This window comes from Syngnathoides biaculeatus, chromosome 12, assembly GCF_019802595.1.
Source record: "Syngnathoides biaculeatus isolate LvHL_M chromosome 12, ASM1980259v1, whole genome shotgun sequence".
In the NCBI taxonomy this organism is placed as follows: Eukaryota; Metazoa; Chordata; class Actinopteri; order Syngnathiformes; family Syngnathidae; genus Syngnathoides; species Syngnathoides biaculeatus.
Genome location: NC_084651.1, coordinates 19,251,906 through 19,273,051, shown reverse-complemented (window position 1 = coordinate 19,273,051; position 21,146 = coordinate 19,251,906). Strand labels below are relative to the sequence as shown.

The following is a 21,146-nucleotide window of genomic DNA, read 5'->3' as shown; positions in this document are numbered from 1 at the left end:
CATATGACTAAAATATCTTTAACATTCAGAATCTAATCTCTATTCAGAAAAGTTTTTTTCTCAGTGAGTCAGGAACTTTAGGAGAGAAATCGTTGATCCCCAAATCTAATTTAGGCAGCCTTTCTGTTGATTTGTGTACTGTATTTTCAGGATTAAGTGAATTTAGATCAAAGCTTAAATAGAGGCAAGAGAGGTAAATGTGAGAGGATAGTTGGAGCAATTTGCTACTGAGGAAAGATTATCAAGGTTTAAATTAAGTGACCCAGCATTGTGACATACAAATAAAAGACAAATCACAAGTGTCTGAAGTCCTTTTGTTCATTGCGCATTCATGTCAACACAAAAAGTGAGTAAAAACTCAACTAAGGGGACCTTGATGATTGCATATTTATGGGAGCACTGGTTGTCGAGCAACGGCGACAATAATTTAATTTCACTTATTAGTGGAGATAGCCAGGTCCAGCCCCTGGGGATGCATTGATTAAAATCCTACTATGAGGTCGCGTTGCCTTGGCAATGCTCCGTTTCAATGTGATGGGATGTTATTGTGCAAAATGATTTTGGTGGGGCAGACTGGCTGCAGTCATGAATTAAGCCCTCCTTTTAGGAAGCTGCTTAGAGACTAAAGTCGTGCATCAAACTGGTTTACAACAAAGGGATGCTATACTAATGTTTGTGGTGTTGACTGACCTGTTGTCTGTTGTTGGGGGTGTAAGGGAGCATGGTGGATACGTGAAACATCAGCTCATAGTCCTTGTAGGTGGTGTAGAGAGAATGTGTGCCTGTGGAATCAGCTGGGGGGGGAGGGGGGACGGGGACAACTTAGTCTCATGTTTAAAGAACATTTTTAATTGCAATCAGATTGAAGACGGAAATTCTTGCATCGAATAGGCAAATTAATTGCTATTATCTTTGAAATCTCTGAACTCCTGCACAGAATTATGCCACCATAAGAGGATGTTATGTCTTTCTTGTAAGATTGTACACTAATCGAGACTTACTCAAACCGTTGGTTACACCCATCTCCTGTAGCTCACTCAACTTGGCCTCACTTGCATCAAGGCGCATTTTACACATCAAAATAATTCAAAATGAAGAATTAAGTAACTGCTATTCCAATTATTATTCCATATTTTTTTTCATTATTTTCTTTGAGGGGGTGATCTTACTTTTGTTATCTAGCTGCGCTCTGTACTTTGTGAACCCTTTGAGACGAACTCTCTGGCCCAAAAGATCCAAGAACTCCTCCAGTGCTGGTCCAGCGCTCTCGTTATTGTACATCTCTTCCTCGGTGCTTTGGCCAGCCTTACAATAAAGCACACCGACCTTATGCTGGAAACTTAGCTGGAGAGAGAGAGAGACATACACACAAGCACACACTCAAGAGAGTAAGTATAATTTCCCGCTGGAGCTTTGTAGCATACAAAACACTTGTGCATACTCTGCATGATGCACTCAAAAGCCTGAGAGTGCCCACTTGTCATGTCACAGCTAATGTGATGGCTTTCATAACCTCTTCTAGGCCAGAGCTGAATTCCCCCCTTTGTAAAGTAAAGCTAGGACATCACATGGGCATCGTGTTAAGCCTAAATCGTAACCCAGTTAATACGTACTACATTTGCAGCTGCAGATCATAAGCAGTGATTTCAAAATATGCACTTGATCTCACATGAAAGCTTTTATTTTGACTACCATTATTATTACAGTATCGAGCTTTGATAAAGATATGTCTAAATGGCAAAGTCGAGTCCACAGTCAAAATATAACACTACACTTTATCTGTTTTGTTTTTTATTGCAGGTAGTATTACTGGCCAGGTCGAAGCGGCATGTGGAGCCTTCTCCACCATCAATTTTTAATGGCTCACTGCTCCTTGAAACTGACCAAAACAAAGAGTCAGAGGGGAAATAATAAATGACCGTGAGCCTCTGTATTTGGCACCTGTTGCCCGTATCCTCACTTAAAGACATCTTGAACTTGACCCAGCACCAATAGGTCTTTACAGCAAAAAAAAAAAAAAAAAAAAAAAAGGTTTCTGTGGATCTGAAAAGTAAAAAGCAGAAAAATAGAATTGCTTTTTTCCCCCCCTCCCTTACAGGTCATCCGCTCCTGGTGTACTGCTGACACTGTTGTCATGGTGACTTCCCCTATCAGGAAATCTGGTGGTGCTAAAGTGGCAGCACTGACAGAAGGGTTATACCATGTCAAGCAGTGGCAATGGGAAGATGAGGTTCCTTCCCTTGGGAAAAAAAGCAAATCTTGGGTTCATTTAACCTTCCTTTTTTTACTCTTTTTAAGACACTGGCCAATGGAAATAACAATTACATTGACAGTAATTAGATTGGTGGGACGTTGCCATTGCTTGTGCAATCATAACAGCAGAGAGAACACGTGCAATGGTAAATCTCCTGATATAAAGCTCACAATATAGCTTCTGTAAGCGTTTCCTGAAGTAGTTTCAGCTCATGAAACAGTATGACAAATAGGTTCCTCTCCTCCATGGCATCAAACCACAAAAATAGAAAAACAATGGAAGTTGTCCAATTATAAAAATTATCTAGTATTTATGTTTCCAACAAAGTTCTAGTGAAGATACATATGGAAGACAATGGCAGTAAATCATTTATTAGAAGGGTACTAGTTTCTAACACCATAAACCTAGTTTCAATCTTGTTCCCATCGCTCCTTGTAAAAAATTTAATGTATAAAGTCTGAGATAATGTAATAAGGATGGTAATGGAAAGGGTCTGGGCCTTTTCTAGATGGAGGGAACAGATATTTTAGATTTTACATGAATAGCTTACCTAAGACTATGATTTATGATATATAACCTAAAATCACATGCCCAAATGTTTTGGAGGCTGATGCATTTTCCAGTCCATGTGCACACATGTAAAATACATTAATGTGTTCATATCTCCTTTTACATCTTGGTCATTAGAGCAACCGAATGTGCAGCTAGGAGGGATTTTCTCTCAGCAAAACCGATCATGTAGATACTCTGAAGACCTCTCACAAATCGTGGAAACACATAATCTGATAGACATGCAAATGAAAAAAAAAAACATCCAACTGTTCCACAGTCATCACTGTACACGCACAACCATGAAACGAAAGGCTGTTGAAGTTGGAATCGTTCCTGTCACATTACTGAGGGTCTGAAAATCCAATTTACACAGCAACAGTCATTTGAATGATCAAATCAGGAGTGTAAACTAATAAAGATCCCAAATATAAAAGTGGTGACTATTGTAATTCTTCATCTTTTAACAAAGTTAGCTTATGGTTATGAGCAAATCTATTGCAATCTTAATTACATTTAACTCACTTTAGAGAGGTCACTTGACTCCTCGTGTTTACACTGTGGAACTAAATCCTGATCTACCAGAGGGAAATGGCACTCATTCACATTTTAAAAGGCAATCCCCTGACATTTGGAAGGAATGCTTCATGCTAACGAATGTAATTACCCTGATAAGTAGCCATATCTCTAATAGGCAGCCTCAGACAACCAAGTGCAATGTTGCTTAATCCCAGCACACTTCTTTCTGTCCAATAAATCCAATACTGTACCTGTAGGAGTTCTTATCAATAAAAGAGCACTTACATGTAGATAACGTCATGTGACATCCTGCATCATTCAAGCAAAATAACCTACCAGCACAGAATCACGTTATTGAATGTGTTACTTCATTCATCACCTCAGAAGAGTCTAAATAATCAATGCAGGTTGAGTGTGTAGGATTTATAGTCATTAGAATTAGGTGTGACATGCTGTCTAAGGTCCTTAGAGCGGCTGAAAAAATTCCACTAAGTCCCATTTTAAAGTGAAATATAGTTTTGTTTTTAAGTAACTGAATGTAGTTGATGAAAACAAAATACTGACAACTACTGTATGTCATACTCAACTGTGGAAAATTTAGGCCATAATTCCAAAAGTGTTTGACACAAACACAACTCGGGCCATCATCCAGGGCTCTATTTTTGGAACTAGCTCAAATCCAGGAATGTGCTTGTTGTATGTCTGACCGGCTAAACATGGTTTTGGTAATTTTGTGGATCGGCGTACCCCCAGAGCATTTAAAAGAGGGAGGTCTACTCTGGAGTGGAGGTTGTCACAGCAGACTTCAATCCTGTCCAATCGAAAAGGCTTCTTTAATTTCCTTTAAAAGCATCACAGTCGTCTTGATTGAAGATCTCTTTGAACGAAAAGAGGACATAGAAGACGGGAAACCTTACTGTGTCCAGAATGAGCTGGTGAAAACTGCTGCTGACTTTATGTACTTTATCTATTGTACACCCCCTCCGATGACAATCCCCCCCCCCCCCCAAGCCGGTCAGTATGTATGATGACGATGATGATACCACTACTACTACTAATACATAAAAGCATAAATAATCAGGCAACAGGGTTAACGACTTGGTTAGCACATCTGCTTCACAGTTCTGAGGACCAGGGTTCAAATCCCAGGCCCCTCTGTGTGGAGTTGTCCTAGTCCCTGTGTGGGCTTTCTCTGGGTACTCCGGTTTCCTCCCACATCTCCCAAACATACAGGGTTGGTTACATGGGGACTCGAAATCAGGTGCGTGCACATGTGCCAAAACTTAGAGGTAGTCTCAGTAGGGATAAGTTTACACGAACTTTCTGAGTCCAAAATTTCCCGCCACCAAGCGCATGCCAAAGGGTTCACCTTTGCTGGCCCGCTTGGCGTAGATGGGTCTGCCACTTTGGCAAACACCTGCAGCGAGTCTCGCACTTGTATGAAAATCAAAATAGACTATTTGTAAAGATGAAGCGCACCTGCACAGTCGACGAAAAAGAGCCCCTGGTGTTTAATTGTTTTTCACCATTTCTTTTTATTTGTTTTTTGGGCATTAATTAAAACGGTGTCCAGTGACGTACTTGGTTCCCCCAGCTTAAACCCCCCCCCCAAACACACACACACACACACAACTCCCCACCATCCCCATCAACAATTAACCATTGAGCATGGCGGGGGTTCAGCACATTCAGAGGACACACTCACAGCGTTTGAGAGAGCAAAGAGCATCTTGATTTTTACTTATTCATTTTTTTAAAGTATTCTAAAGCCACATTTCACATCATGTACTCTCTTTACCTTGAACATTGCTCAGCACAGCCATCACCTCAGTGGCAATCTTATGAGTTTAACCTTTTGTTATGACTTTCCATGTCTATGCCGTTAGTCATGAATAAAGGTGTTCCCAAAACATATCCAAAAATGTCAAATTATTTGGAAGAAGGCATTTTCCATATATGCATGTGCTCTTGAACATCCAACATCACCAATTAAAGAAATCTGCACTTACCCCTTGTTCATCCAACTTCAGAAGTTGCTCTGGGACTTTAGGAGAATTGATTGCCAGCCTCAAGCATTGGATATTGAGTTCTGGGATGACATATTCGAGTACTTCCTTCAGCGGCAACCCACGGGCCGTCCCATGTCGTGCTGTGGATGGAATTGCATCTTCCAGGATCGCTCCTCGGAGGGTGGTCAGCTGTCAGGATACAGATGGCAAAGGCTGAGCACCTACGATATGCTCTGTTGTATACAATATCTACAAATTGGATACAGCATTGAATACCTCTAACCTACAGTATGAGAGGGGACATTTATCAGAGCTCTAATCTGATGCTGTTAAGTGACATTCTACACCACTCCACACACGTTGTTTGAATAATAACAAATTGACCATTTTGAGTAAAACTGGGCAGTATTATCATTTTACTATTGTATTGTATAACTTCCTGGAGGTGTAGCAAAAGTTGCCGTCAAAGTATGAGGGTTACGTCTCTGTGCTCTCTCCTATCTTGTAGGGCAGTGTGTCTGGAAAACAATGATTTGATGATGGCTTAAAACATTTTGTACCAATATCAAAATGGGTAGACATATCCTTGCTGCAAGAAATCCAGTTATACAGTGATATAATTTCATGTTTCGCTGTGCTATTCAGGGCAACGGCTCATTACGTTAAAATAGTCTATCCGAACACTAGACGTTAAGTGGTATTTTAGTGTTACGGCCATTAATGTGCTGGTAATAGTTGAATCACACAGCTTTAAAAGATGTTGTCTGTAACGAGATGTTGTTGTTTGGAACATTACGGGCACATTTACACCTATGAAATTCCCATCTGCTTTAAAAGAGACTGTCTGTAACGATATGTTGTTGTTTGGAACATTACAGACACATTTACACCTATGAATCTCCTATCTGTACAGCCTGTGGACTTACTGAAAATGTCAGCAGGCAATGGCTGTCTGAGATAGTGGCATGCTGAAAAGCAGATTACTTAACAACAAGCAAATAATGGGACAGAGAGGCAAAGAGCGCTGGGGCTTAATGATAGGAGCCCATGCAAATAGATGCTCCAGTGGTTTGGGAGTTCAAATTGCATGCTACATGGCTGGTTTGCATGACCCAGATACATTGTTTTATCGAGGGAGTGCTGCATACACCCAAGAATGGTACTGGATATCAGTGACATTTCTTTGCCCGACACATCTGTTGCACCTGAATTATTCATTGGTTGAGACCACCATGCATCTATCAGTGTGAGGGCTCCTGTACCAACAGGGACCATGAGATGGAGCATTCCAGATTGTGGATTAATAAAGTTGTATTTGTGTGGGTGGGGGAGAGCGTGCAAGGCCAGTAGCAACTGAGCCATGGCTGTCACAGAACCACTGGATGCAATTAAGTTTTTAATGTAGATTTGGGGAGCGTAAGCTTCCACTTCTTTTCATGGCCACTCAAACATTTCTGCACATAGGCTTGTAACAAAGGAAGGAACTCAAATGAGGCTGTTGAGCAAGGCAGCCAGTATGTTTGGCATCGCAGAGGCTCAGTCTAGAGAGATCTGCTGTTCACTATAATTAGAGAACACAATTTCCCACCACTGGGATGAAAATAATTTTACTTACGTTGAGGAAACAAGAATTTAAAAAAGATATATGGGCAGGAGCTGGCTCCATGTCCATTTTTACAGTGACTTAAAATTCACTGGGATTTGATTGATAAGTAAAAACCCCAACAAAAATCAATTTGAAAATGAGCATTTCCTTGCAAAGTGAGATGTATCCCAGAGGGCAGGGGTGTCAACCTCATTTTTGTCAGGGCCACATTGTAGTTATGATGGAGAGGGCTATTATGAATGTGAAACCATATAAGCATAATCGCCTCATATTATTACATACAGTATGCGGAAAAATGAGGGGGCTTCATTTGGCCCCCCGGGCATTGTGTTTGATAGCTATGCCACAGGGCAAGTAGTTTATGACATGGTACAGTAAATTGCTTTAATTAAACTGATATCTGTCACCAATGACGTGGGCAAAATGTCGGAACTGCAAACTGTAATGTAGCTTTGATTGGATAGATTAAACAAACTAACGCAGCAATCATCCATGCATCCATCCATTTTCTGAACAGGTTATCGTCACTCAGGTCGCGTCTGTGCTGGGGTCTATCTCTGGACTCTGAGCGAGAGGCAGGGTACACTCTGAACTGGTCGCCAGTCACTCGCGCGCACAGACAAAACCATTCACAGTCCCATTCACACTCATGGAGAAATTGGATTTGTCCATGCATTTTTGAGATGAGAGAAGAGAAACCCACACAAGCACAGGGAGAAGATTCAAATTTCACATGGGTTTGCCCTGATTTGAAACCATGTATTCAGAGATGTGAAGCAGGTAACCGGTCATTCAGCTACAGTGCCATTAACCGATAAATTAGCTTTTATTTTTTTCTTTTACCGATATTCAATAACCACTATAATCAATTTAGATAAAAGAAGAGCAACAGTGTGTCTTGAATATGAAATACATTTAATCAAATGTGATAGGTGCCCTGCAACTGTGTGCCAACCACTTCAGGGTGTAGTCCGCCTGTCGCCCAAAGTTAGGTGGGATAGGCTTCGGGACTCCTGCAACCCTTGTGAGGATAAGCGGCTTGGAAAATGGATGGAGATTGTAAAGCTTATCTACTCAGAGGTGCATTCATCAGACATGGTAATAGCTTCTGTGCGTCACCTCTGTACAGCAGAGGTTACTTATTTATCTGAAAACACCCTTGTCCTGCCTGAATGACCTCAGTGACTCAAACGTGCTGAAGGCAATGTGAAGAATAGCATTTAAAAGCACGTTTAGAAGACAGGTCAATACACTGACAGGAAGTAGGTGTCCCTACCATGGATTTGTAATAGTTCCAGTCCGATTTATGACACTAAGCAGGGCGGAAAGAAATAGCAAACATCAGAGCATTAATTTTACCTGACTGGTTCTGAAGGTGATTCGATAGTTGTACTGCATTCCATCTTTCTCCTTCCCGTCATCCAGCCGCTCCCTGCGGATGCTGACTGCCACAGGTCCCAAATGGTCGTCTACCCCAAAATAGTTTTGATGCTCTGGAGATGCATTAAAAAAAGATCAAATTAATCTCAACAGTTCAACGTTGACATTTTTTCGAGACCTTTCTCAGGCATTTGTGAAGACTTTTTGAATAATGATTGAGATAAAAGTGCAGCGTTTACTTTGACAAATTGTCTATGGATATGTGGTGAATTGAATCCTGTAAATGATTCAAACTTTAAAAGTCCAGCTTTGACAAAAGATTCAAATAAGGGAGGAGATTGTAAAATGAATGTTTCAAATTGATTCACTCATAATTAGAACACAGAAGAACTTGGATTTATTATAAAAAATGTAACAAATGAAAATACAGCTTTGTAAATGTCACCGTAACTCATCATTATCAGTATACCCCATTTTCATGTTTGATATAGATTTTTTTATTATTATTATTTAGACATTAAGAACTTAATGACAGTGGGTTTATATTATTGTTTTTGCATATGGAATTGATGAATTTATGATACCAAAATATACCATTTTGAGACTAATCCTGAAAATGTGAAGATTCTTTGGATCATGGTCATTATCATTTCTGCAGAGGTGAGATGTTGTGTCCATGCCACTTGCACTGTGTATCTTAAACGTTATTTTTTTGAACTGACTAAGAGCAAAGCGCATTTTACCATTAATAATAAATAAACTGTATTAAAGGAAGCCAAGTTTAACCATGTGAGAAATCCATGGCTTGTCAGGAATGGTGGAGTGAGGGGGAATGCTCTGTGAGGCATGAGGTCAAACGTTGGTAGAAGGCCAAGAGGCAACTGAATACTGATGGTGTTGAGTGCAGCTGAAAGTTTTTTGTCAACACTTTTGCGTAACATGTCACTGCCTCACATCACTCTGTTGAACATATGCCAAAGGTTAAGAAATTGATGGTTTGGGTTGTCATTTCAAATAACACCTTCAGGTCTTCTTGCCACCTGCAATGCACTGCCACTTCAAAACACCATGAGCAACATCGCATGCATCACTTTTAACTTTAAATATCTGGCGGGAGGCGGCACGGTGTACGACTGGTTAGAGCTTCTGCCTCACAGTTCCGAGGACCAGGGTTCAAATCCCGGCCCCGCCTGTGTGGAGTTTGCATGCGCCCTCTGTGCCTGTGTAAGTTTTCTCCAAACCGTCCAGTTTCCTCCCACGTCCCAAAAACATGCATTCATTGGAGACTCTAAATTGCCCCTAGGTGTGATTGTGAGTGCAAATGATTGTTTGTCTGTATGTGCCCTGCGGTTGGCTGACAACCAATTCAGGTTGTACCCTGCCTCCTGCCTGAAAATAGCTGGGTTAGGCTTCAGCGCTCCCGTGACCCTTATGAGGATGAGCGGCTTAGTAAATGGATGGATATTTAGTGCTATAGAACAACACCGTTTTATAACATACAGTTTTAAGCCTCTTTAGTTGAGTGCCTTTCAAAATACAAGTGACAATACAATACAATGTGACAATGACCAGATCCTGAAAGAGAGCCTGGCTGGCTTTTGATTGTGCATAAACACAAACATTTGGGCTGTCTTGGGGAACAACACCCAGGCTCATGCAAATATGGCTTCAAGTATCTGTGAGATCAAATGGAGACTGATAAAAGCATCCTTTTAAGTAGTGACACATGGTCATGTCTGTGAGAGTCTCCATCTTTTTTTGTGCATGGGTGTGTATGCATCTGAGGTGATGACAGACTTGTCTCTCCAATAAAACACCTCATATAAAGGGCAATGGCTACATTCAGAAAATGTGAAAAAGCATCATCATTACCAAAGGAGACGAACATGAAAACCAAAGTGACAGCTGCAGAAGGTACTTCAGCTATACAAACTATGTACATGTGGTCGCCTGTGTTACCAGAGACGTTAAACACTATACGGAACCATTTCATGGGAGAGTGAAGGAGGGAGGGAACCTTTCACAGTCAATGATTAACCTAAGAACTTCAATGGTACATTTAAACATACATTTCTAGTCTCATTAACCTCACGAGGGCTTTGAGTGAATTTACAAACTGATACTGAGCATAATGTAAAGCAGAGCATGTTTTTGAGGACATTCGGGCATCTGCCAGTGTTAAAAGATGAAGCAGCTGTTTTCTGTGGGGCTTAAGGTTGGGAAATTCAATCTGCTGAGAGCAGCCAATCCTAAAACAGTGGCAAAACAGACAAGCATAATGATGTGATGGGTTGGGCTGGCATGGGTATTTGCAGCCACGCTCACAGGTGTTTTAATGGGGAGATCGCAGACCTTGGCGTGGTAACCTCTGACCCCATAGTTTCAAAAGAAGGATTCTCACAGACCATTGCCCCCCATGCAGAACACAACATACCCTCTCGCTTACCTCTTACTTCTCATGACCAAACACAGCTTCGCAGCAAGGCTGAGAGCAAAATGCAGAGAGGACATGACCGCTCCCCTCCCAAGGAAGAGAAACATGCACCAAGGACAATCCAGCTATTGTCCTAGCCCTAATATCCTCACTTCCTGTACAAATAACTGGGATGTCAAGATATCTGATATGATGAGCTAAGGCTGTTCCACTGGGGAACTTGGTTTCCCACTGTACTGGCTTTTTTTTCCTCCATCAGAGAAATATATTCCAAGGAGTTGTTTATTTTCAAGGCTATTGTTGTGGCAGAAACCATGAATAATGATCACTTCTACTTGTATTTTGTGTAACAATAATGTGAAAAGTTCAGAAAATTGCAAAAGTATTTAGAATGCTGACATGGATACGAGTGAAATCAAAATTAATGTCCACCACCACAAAAATAGCATCATTTCATCAGTTGCCCCCATGCTATATTTAGAATATTGCCACGATTTTTACCTCACTGTTAACCAGCACCTCCTTGACAGGCTTATATCAAAAAGTAATTTTGATCCCCAGGTCTGAAAGATTGCTGATAAAATGATAGACTGTGTTGCAGGACTAGAGATACATAGACAGATAAACATCAAGCAAGATTGAGAGATTTCTTACCCTTCCCATAGAAGAACTTGTGGTAGTAGTATGCACCGAGGTCAATGTGCTCAATGATGTAGCGTTTCACCTTCTCCCTATGAATGGGCTGGTTTTCTCGAGGCACCTCCAATACAGAGACGCCTGCATTGGTGCAGTGGGAGCTTAGCGAGGATTCAAAGGAGCAGCTCTCTGACAGTCCACTGTAGTTGGCACTGTTGGCTCTCGAAAGCGAAATCTTCCTTTCTCCCTCACCGCCAATCTCGTTGCGAAAGTGCGGACAGCCCAATATGAGGCTATTGCTCTTTCCGTCCCCCTCATCGGCATCCAAGTTCTCCTTTGGGTTCAAGTCTTCCCGGCTTCCTAATGGTGACTCAAAGAAGACAGCATTTCCACTACTACATCCTATTGCTCCAGCATCTGGTCCTGGTCCAGGTAAAGCTGTGGCTCCCACACCAGACAGGCCCCCAGCAGAAGCAGCTGAAGCCCCAGTAGTAATGTTCTTCCTTTGGCTCAGGTTTGCACGGTTTGCTACAGCTTCACTGATGTTAAAAAGAACACTCTGAACGTCATAATGGGCAAAGCATTTTTGAAAGCTCAGTGGTCGCCGATCGTCCTCTAGAGAAAGTCTCAAAGCATCACTTTCGCTCTTAATTGTCCTCAACTTCCTAAACAAAGACGTTTCAGAGGACTCTGACTTAAGGCGCCTCATGAAGGACTTCTCCCGTTCTCTGCTGTAGAGAAGAGAGCTGTCTATGTAGTCGTAGCCTGGAATTGTGACAAACTCCCCCCTGGCTATCTGTGCTGCTGTCTGTAAGCTGGGAGAGAGGGAGGCGTCACAGCGCAACAACTCAGGAAAACCCACAGGTGGTACACTGCGGTGGTCCAAGGTATCCACTCTGTAGCCCTTGAGCATGGTAAAAAAGCCATCCCCACTTAAACCTTGGCGGTCAATAGAAGATGTACTTCCATATTCACGGTGTAAAGAAGCACCGGTGTTCGGATTGACAGCTGTCTGGTCTACAATGTCTTCAGAATCAATGTCGCTGATTGTGACATCACTGTTGCTGCGTTGACGAATAGGATGAAGACCTTTCAATGGTGAGTGGCTCAGAAGGTCATTCAAGGTATACTTTGCATCAGAGTAGTCTACCTCCAAACAGACTGGTTCATCTTGAGGAAGTAATTCCACAGTATGGTCCTGCTGGCCGTTCTGAAATATTTGTACCACACTCTGATAGTTTGGTGCTGGCCGTCCATCCCATCCATCTTTCCTTGGAGGCCATTCTGTTACCCTAGCCCTGACACCCATTTTAGGCATGGCTGGAGTACCATTTGTTTTGCCAGGACATTCGAGTTTACCCTGCATGTTGGAGCCTGGGGGTCCCATGGTACCATTGAGGGCTTTGAGTTTTCTGCTAAATAACTCCTCTGACTGCATTCCTCTGTGTTATTCTTCTGGGCCTCCCACGACTCCTGCAAGTTTTGATTTATTGTCCGTCACCGGGCTCAAAATACTCATATCTTGAAAGCAGACTCTTTGAAGAGCAGACTCCTAGCACCCTTCTTCATGATATCACGTGGTCTTCTCACTGATGAGAGAAGAAGAAGGGGTCTCTTTCGTGAGCTGCCCTTGTCATAATTCACAAAAGGCCACTGGTACAAAAATTGACAAACAGCATTTGGATGTCAAGGACAAGTGGCTGAGGAGTGCTGAGGCGCTGAAGAGTGGAATCTTTTCCCAGTGTGCCGCCAATGTAGAATGACGGCTGGAAGAGGTGGGCCTACAAGGACGGAAACACAGAGGGAAATATTAACATACACACAGATAATGTGCTACAAAACCTTTAACATTGACATCTTTATGGAAAACATTGGAAAAATAGATCTTGTACTTTCTGATGCAGCTCATTATGATGACCCAAACTGTTTGCACAATGATAGGTTGGACAAAATACTGGATTTTATTGGGACATGTTTATTCCAAATATGACAGAAAGCAGACCCCTCTCATTACGATACACCTAAGACCTAAACCGTTTGCATACTTTTACACTGGACAAAACCAAGTGCTGTATTGGTATTAGAATTCCATAGTGTACACAGCAACGATTTTCAACTTTTATGGAGCCAAGGGACATATTTTTGAATTGAAAAATCTCACAGCACACCTATAAGCCAAAATCTATGGGTACTTACTGTATGTATTTTCTGCCATCTAACAGAAGAACATTTATTTGCTCTGTCACTTTGTCTCACCGATATAAATATATGAATAAAGATACATTATTTCGTGAAAATAATTTTTAGAGCACTTAAGTAAAATTTGATATTTCCTTAGGACACCTTAAGAGCACTCACGGCACACTAATGTGCACCGGCACACTGGTTGGGAATCACGATAATGCAGTATCACCAAATGTAGCTGAGTGGTGTATTTAAGAAGAGTTGGTAAAATTATGGCCTGATAACTTAACAGATGTATATCAGCTTGTCTGATTCTTAACAGATGGTGGTGAAGTGAAATATAGCAACAGAAGGCAGCTGTTCATCTAGATGTTAACATGTTCAAATACAGTATCTGGCACTGCCTGCTGGATAAGACCTGCAAATCATATGGCAGGGATGTTTTTGCATATTCAAAAACACTTTTCATGCAGTTTTATTGGTTGGAAAAAAGTTAAGAAAAAAAGGGAAATTGGGCATGACAAATTTTATTAACAGAAATATACCGTATTATGAGACAAAATTCCCAATGTACTTCTGCTAGCATCAACTCTGAAAAAGGTTTCGCTGATCCCACCCTCACAGCTAAGTCAGAGAATAAACAAATGGGACAATATTGACATTTGTATCCAACAGTCCTGTAAATAGTAGATGGACTGCAATTACAATGTGCCACTCCTCCTAAAACGAGTAGTCAACACATTTTCTCTTTCCTTTTGCTGTTTGGAGTCCTAGCTGACTACTTTGCAGGCAACTGGGAATGAGGCATTGAGCAAGAATTGATCCCATAATGGCTGTGTGAACATCAGCAATATCTTGCATTAGACTACCAATGACTCCAAAACACCAACAAAGCTACGGTACATAAGTACAGTATCGTTTACAGATTTAGGAATAGTCTTATTAAACTATTGAATGTGAAATTAAAATACACAGCAAAATAAACACACCAGCCAGTCATAAGCCAGTGGGACGGGGGCGGACCCAAATGCAGGACTCCAAGGCAAGGGCATGATATTAAGAGTGGTTTTATCCCAGAAGGAGGTCGAACAAGACAAGGCAGTCCAAAACATGTGGAAGCACAAAAACGCTACGCAACAGGCATAATCCAAAAATGCGCACAAGGTCCGATGACTATGAGGCAAACTAAGAAACATGGACAAGAAGTGGTCAAACGAGGCACAGGCTTGCTGTGACAAGGGATTGCTCTACACTAAACTTTGAAACTTGCACACAGTGGCCGAGTATCCCAGGATGCAATAAAACGTATGCAATGAACTGGCAAATGCCGATGACACATTCACTACTTAAGTACTTGGTCAATTAGTGTCCAAAATGCAACAGCTGTCAGAGGTGGTACTGCCCAGGGCAGTGGTTTGGCCCTGCCCCTCACAGGAAGCACCGCCCACAGCAGTGGCGAAGCCATGCCCCTGACACAACCTTATAATAATAGCAGAATTCTAACAACACATTCTGTATATTACGCGTTCTATGTGTTTTATAGATCCTGGGGCCACAATGGAGGAAGCTTTAAAAAGTATTCATCAGACCGAACCAAGGAAAACTACTTCAAGAAAATAACGACATGTCACTACAGAAAGAGTGAACATTTCAATGCTGACCTAAATTATATTTATGGAGCTCAACCCACAGGCCCCAAACATTTTGAATTCTTTCTTTACTGTTTTTCTGATATCTACAATCAAGTAGGTGGACACACAATTTTGGAATGAAAATATGTATAACATTTAATAATGGAGATATTTAAGCATGTCGGTCCATCTACGATATATATAATACATACTAGTATAATTCCATTTTGTCAATTTGTAGATACTTCCCAATGTTTTCATCACGTTGATCTAAATTTCTCCCAGAGACCTTCATCTTAGTTTAAACGGCTTTGTTTACAAGTACCAAATGGTGCTATTTACATAAGCAGTATGCAATGCAATGCAATGTTATGTGGCTAAAAATCAGAGCAAAAAAATAAAAAGACTGCTCTCGGAAATATGTTACATCTGGTAACTGATGAATAATTAAATATAGAAAACACAAGACACTGGGACAGAATTAGGATTGGCCCTTAGTTTAAGTAGACGCTAGATTTAAACTGCCTTCCTTTTTCAGTTCCATAAAGAAACCCAAAAATTATCCCAATCATAAGCGATAAACAGTCAGTCACACAGTAAGCAAATAGTAAGAACAAACGTATTCCAATATTAACATGTAGGAGGAATGGAACACCAATCACAAACACAGCAGAAGATAATGTGTAGCGAAACCCACACACTAAATCTTTAAGAGACCTTTTGACATGTTGTCAAGTAAAATCAATCTAGACTCGATTTTCACTGGGATAGCCTCCAGCACTTCCGCGACCCTTGTGAGGATAAGTGGCTCAGACGATGGATAGACTTTTTACTTGACAGAATATGCAGAGCTGCTCCAAAACTCTCATTACACAGTCACAAATTGACCTCTGCAAGTACAGATATCAGTGGCAATACTGCAACACATTCTTATGTCTTGATGCTCAAAGTAGATATAAACAGAAATAACTAGAGTTGCGAGCAGATATAAATCAGGCTCTTGCACCCCGGCCCCTTTTAGGATACTGGTAGTTTTAGCTATTGCCATGATGGAGTCACCACTGAAACTATTTAGGGGGAGTCTGAAGGCCTGCCCTGGAACAGTGGTTAAACAAAATTGGAGTACGGGCTGCTAATGCCAGCTGGGCTTCAGGTTGGACACCACTGCCGTCAGAAAAGTGCAAAGACTTGTAAAATGTTATATTGAGTAAATGCGGGCCGTGCAGAAAAGGAAGATAGCCTACAAATGGTTCACAGCCCGTAGGCCGGACACCACTGCTGGAGGACGAGTGCAAAAGTATGACTCATGCAAATGTTGAAAAAAAATGCACTGCTGTCAATTGAGAGGGTAATAGGTCAATACCTGTTGGGTTTGGAATATGAATTGTAATTAAGTTATTGTTCGTGGCGGGGGTGTTACACGTGTCTGAATTTTCATCGCCATAAGCTAATAATAATAATAATAAAAATAAGAATATAAAACGTATTTGATTAACTGTAAGCATGTCCTGTATTTTGGCAACATCAGAACAGTAAACCCTGTTAGATTATGTTGAACAAAAAGCTTTTGATATCTTTTAATGTCCCAGGTGTTGAGATGTCAGTCAATCGGATGAAACCTGTACAAACCTTCACAAAAGTGTGAGCCTTAAATTTTCCAAAATTTAACATTTAAAATGTTGGAGGTCACATCTTTTTGGGTTTCGGATGCAGGTTGTAGTTTTATTATTGTAGGTGTTGGAGTGCTACATGTACCTGCCATTTTTGGTAGGTGTGATGCCCCACGAATAGCTCTTTAATGAACTGTGTAAAAAAAGGGTCAAACTGTACATTTACAAGGTTACAGATCACTTCCGGTTGGGTGTAGGATATGTTTATTTTTAAAATGTGTGAACGTAGAGGTCAATGGGGCGATGTGTGAGACGATTTTTGTAGACCTAGATGAAACGTGCCACGAATTAGACTTTTGATTTTGTGGCAAAGTGTGAAATGCAAAGTAAGCCCAGCCCTGTCATATATTAAATTAGTGGGGGGAAGAGAGAGAACACTTGGATAACTTTTAATGTCCCATGTCTTGTCATGTCACAGACAAATTTTGAAGTGAATTGGATGAAAGCTGTATGAGGCGTTCACAAAAGGTTAAACCCTCCAAAAATGCAACAATGTACTGGCAAGTCACTTCCTGTTTTGTTAACAATATGGCTTGGACAGACTTTTTTTTGTGCATCTGGGTCTTATGCATCCCAATTTTCTGAACTGATGGTCAAACATATCACCGAGTTGTCCTGTGATGTAGTTTAGGCATACGTCTAGGGGCTGAAAGAAAACATGAAATTATATGTCACGAAGCCCAATATGTGTGCAAACATTTCCCAAGTTTTTGTGAATGTTTAGTGCCTCAAAAAGAGCCTTGTTGATGATGATAAAATAATAACTTTGCCTAAACATTCACTTCTTGTAACAGTACATCAGAAGACAGATAAAATACATTATTAATGAATGCAGAGACATATAAAACAGACCTTACCAATCACTATTAATTTGCAAAGCAAAGCACCTTGAAAGTTTCCCCTGCTGCTACGAAATGTGATGTTAAGAAGACAGGAGTCAGGCAAATAGCCTCAATAATTTGCCTGCTTCTCCTTGTTTATGTTGCCACGGAGGGTCAGGAAATGGTGAGAGGGCTTTTATTTCATGTGGGAGACAGCAAAGCATAAACCAATGGGCACGGTGGTCTGTATTCCTCTTCTCTCATTCTAATAACTTGTTTGCTTGTGACACTGAATAAGAACACAGTTGTACCACATCTCCTTCCACCTCAACACGCCACACCCTCAACTAATGGGGAGTGTGTGGCATTCTCCATGGTCAGTAGAATCAGTAGTAGTCAGTAGAATTGACCTGAACCTGGCTGTTCTCTGTTCACTCCACAGTAGCAGCGTGTGCTTGGGAGGCGGGTAGGCAAGCTGTGTGCCTAACAGGCTCTTATTACTGAAGTAATGCATAGTTATTATGGAAGTTTAAGACATAGCTTGACAAATCATAGGTTGGATTGAGAGAGATGTAATGATGTACAGAGACAAAAACAAAGAAAAGCAGAACATGTATCAAGGTGTAATCTGTAGTTACACACAATGAAGAATATTAATCCATCAATTTCCTGAGCTGCTTATCCTCAGAAGAGTTGCGGGAGTGCTGGAGCCTATCCCAGCCGTCCTCGGCTGCAGGAGGCGGGGTACACCCTTAAGTGGTTGCCAGCCAATCGCAAGAAGGAAGAGTAATAAAATATTAAAGCTAATGGCCTCCTTCCAACCTTAGTTGCTAATGCCATACGACTGTATATGTAAGTGAAATATCTCCATATGTTGAACATGGCCAACATTGTTTGACTACACAGGGGTCCTTTGGTTGGGTCACAAGGCAAATCCAACAGAATTTTAGTAGTCAGAAGTCCCGTGTCAAGGTATGGATTGCGTTTGACCTTTTGTTACCACTGTAAGTATATCACCAAATAGCACAAGTACTTGGATCAGTAGACAAGCCAGACAATAGACATTATTTCTCCAAGTAAATGTAGTTTGCGCAGTTAGAAGTGGGAGCAATTAAAAAGACAAACACCTGTCATTATTACTCGATGATTCTATCATTTAGTTTTGAGGGAAGAGAATAAAAGTTAACAGCTCACTATATATTTTTTAAGTCCTATCTACTTTAGAATAACGGCGTTGAAATGAAGTAACTACTCAGATGCAATGTAAGTCAAATAACTGCCCTTTTGAGTATCCGTTTATAGCAAAGTAGCTATAAAAATGCAGCCCTATGGGGGCACAAACCAGTGCAATCTGTAGGCCGGTCCCAAGCCCAGATAAATGTAGAGGGTTGCATCAGGAAGGGCATCCGGCGTAAAAACTGTCGCAAACAAATATGAGCGTTCATCTAAAGAATCCCATACCGGATCGGTCGTGGCGCGGGTTAACAACACCCGCCCCCGGCACTGCTAACCTGCAGGGCGTCGGTGGAAATTCAGCTCCTGTGGGTTGAAGACAAAGAAGAGGAGGAAACCGGATCCATCGTCAGAAGAAAAGAGGAATGAACAGAGCCTACAACTGAGTGTAGGGACTTTGAATGTTGGGACTATGACAGGAAAAGCTCAGGAGTTGGTTGACATGATGATTAGGAGAAGGGTTGATATTCTGTGCATCCAAGAGAGCAGGTGGAAAAGTAGTAAGGCTAGAAGTTTGGGAGCAGGGTTTAAATTATTCTACCACGGAGTAGATGGGAAGAGAAATGGAGTAGGGGTTATTTTAAAGGAAGAGCTGGCTAAGAATGTCTTGGAGGTGAAAAGAGTATCAGATCGAGTGATGAGACTAAAATTTGAAATTGAGGGTGTTATGTATAATGTGGTTAGCGGCTACGTACCACAGGTAGGATGTGACCTAGAGTTGAAAGAGAAATTCTGGAAGGAACTAGATGAAGTAGTTCTGAGCATCCCAGACAGCGAGAGAGTTGTGATTGGTGCAGATTGTAATGGACATATTGGTAAAGGAAACAGGGGCGATGAAGAAGTGATGGGTAAGTACGGAATCCAGGAAAGGAACTTTGAGGGACAGATGGTGGTGGACTTTGCAAAAAGGATGGAGATGGCTGTAGTGAACACTTATTTCCAGAAGAGGGAGGAACATATAGTGACCTACAAGAGCGGAGGTAGAAGCACGCAGGTGGATTATATTTTGTGCAGACGATGTCATCTGAAGGAGGTTACTGACTGTAAAGTAGTGGTAAGGGAGAGTGTAGCTCGACAGCATAGGATGGTAGTATGTAGGATGACTCTGGTGGTGGGTAGGAAGATTAAGAAGCCAAAGGTAGAGCAGAGAACCATGTGGTGGAAGCTGAGAAAGGAAGAATGTTGTGCGGCCTTTCGGAAAGAGGTAAGACAGGCTCTCGATGGACAGCAGAAGCTCCCGGAAGACTGGACAACGACAGGCAAGGTAATCAGAGAGACAGGCAGGAGAGTACTTGGTGTGTCTTTTGGTAGGAAAGGGGAGAAGGAGACTTGGTGGTGGAACCCCAAAATACAAGGAGTCATACAAGGAAAGAGATTTGCGAAGAAGAAGTGGGATACTGAGAGGACTGAGGAGAGGCGAAAGGAGTACATCGAGATGTGACGTAGGGCAAAGGTAGAGGTGGCAAAGGCTAAACAAGAGGCCTATGAAGACATGTACACCAGGTTGGACATGAAAAAAGGAGAAAAGGATCTCTACAGGTTGGCCAGACAGAGGGATAGAGATGGGAAGGATGTGCAGCAGGTAAGCGTGGTTAAGGATAGAGATGGAAATGTGTTGACTGGTGCCAGTAGTGTGCTAAATAGATTGAAAGAATACTTTGAGAAGTTGATGAATGAAGAAAATGAGAGAGAAGGAAGAGTTGAAGAGGCAAGTGTGAAGGACCAGGAAGTGGAAATGATTACTAAGGGGGAAGTCAGAAAGGCACTACAAAGGATGAAAAATGGAAAGGCAGTTGGTCCTGATGACATACCGGTAGAGGTATGGAAGCAATTTGGAGAGATGGCTGTGGAGTTTTTGACCAACTTATTCAATAGAATACTAGCGGGCGAAAGATGCCTGAAGAATGGAGGAAAAGTGTTCTAGTTCCCATTTTTAAGAACAAAGGGGATGTTCAGAGCTGTGGGAACTGTAGAGGAATAAAGTTGATGAGCCACACAATGAAGTTATGGGAAAGAGTAGTGGAGGCTAGACTCAGGACAGAAGTAAGTACCTGTGAGCAACAGTATGGTTTCATGCCTAGAAAGAGTACCACAGGTGCATTATTTGCCATGAGGATGCTAGTGGAAAAGTACAGAGAAGGTCAGAAGGAGCTACATTGTGTCTTTGTGAATCTAGAGAAAGCCTATGACAGAGTACCAAGAGAGGAACTGTGGTACTGC

General features: G+C 41.6%; 1 protein-coding gene across 7 annotated transcripts in view; it reads right to left on the bottom strand.

The window, feature by feature from the left end:
* The window catches only part of LOC133509631 (signal-induced proliferation-associated 1-like protein 2), a 101,998-nt gene that overhangs the window by 40,272 nt on the left and 40,580 nt on the right, over positions 1-21,146 (bottom strand). For all 7 annotated transcript variants that reach the window (XM_061836861.1, XM_061836860.1, XM_061836854.1 and 4 more), the window contains exons 2-6: positions 11,406-13,168; positions 8,297-8,430; positions 5,332-5,520; positions 1,170-1,344; positions 691-794 (exon numbers count right to left, since the gene is read on the bottom strand). In XM_061836861.1, the coding sequence (XP_061692845.1) occupies positions 691-794; positions 1,170-1,344; positions 5,332-5,520; positions 8,297-8,430; positions 11,406-12,825 (2,022 nt within the window). In that variant the 5' untranslated portion in view covers positions 12,826-13,168. The remainder of the gene's footprint in view (positions 1-690; positions 795-1,169; positions 1,345-5,331; positions 5,521-8,296; positions 8,431-11,405; positions 13,169-21,146) is intronic.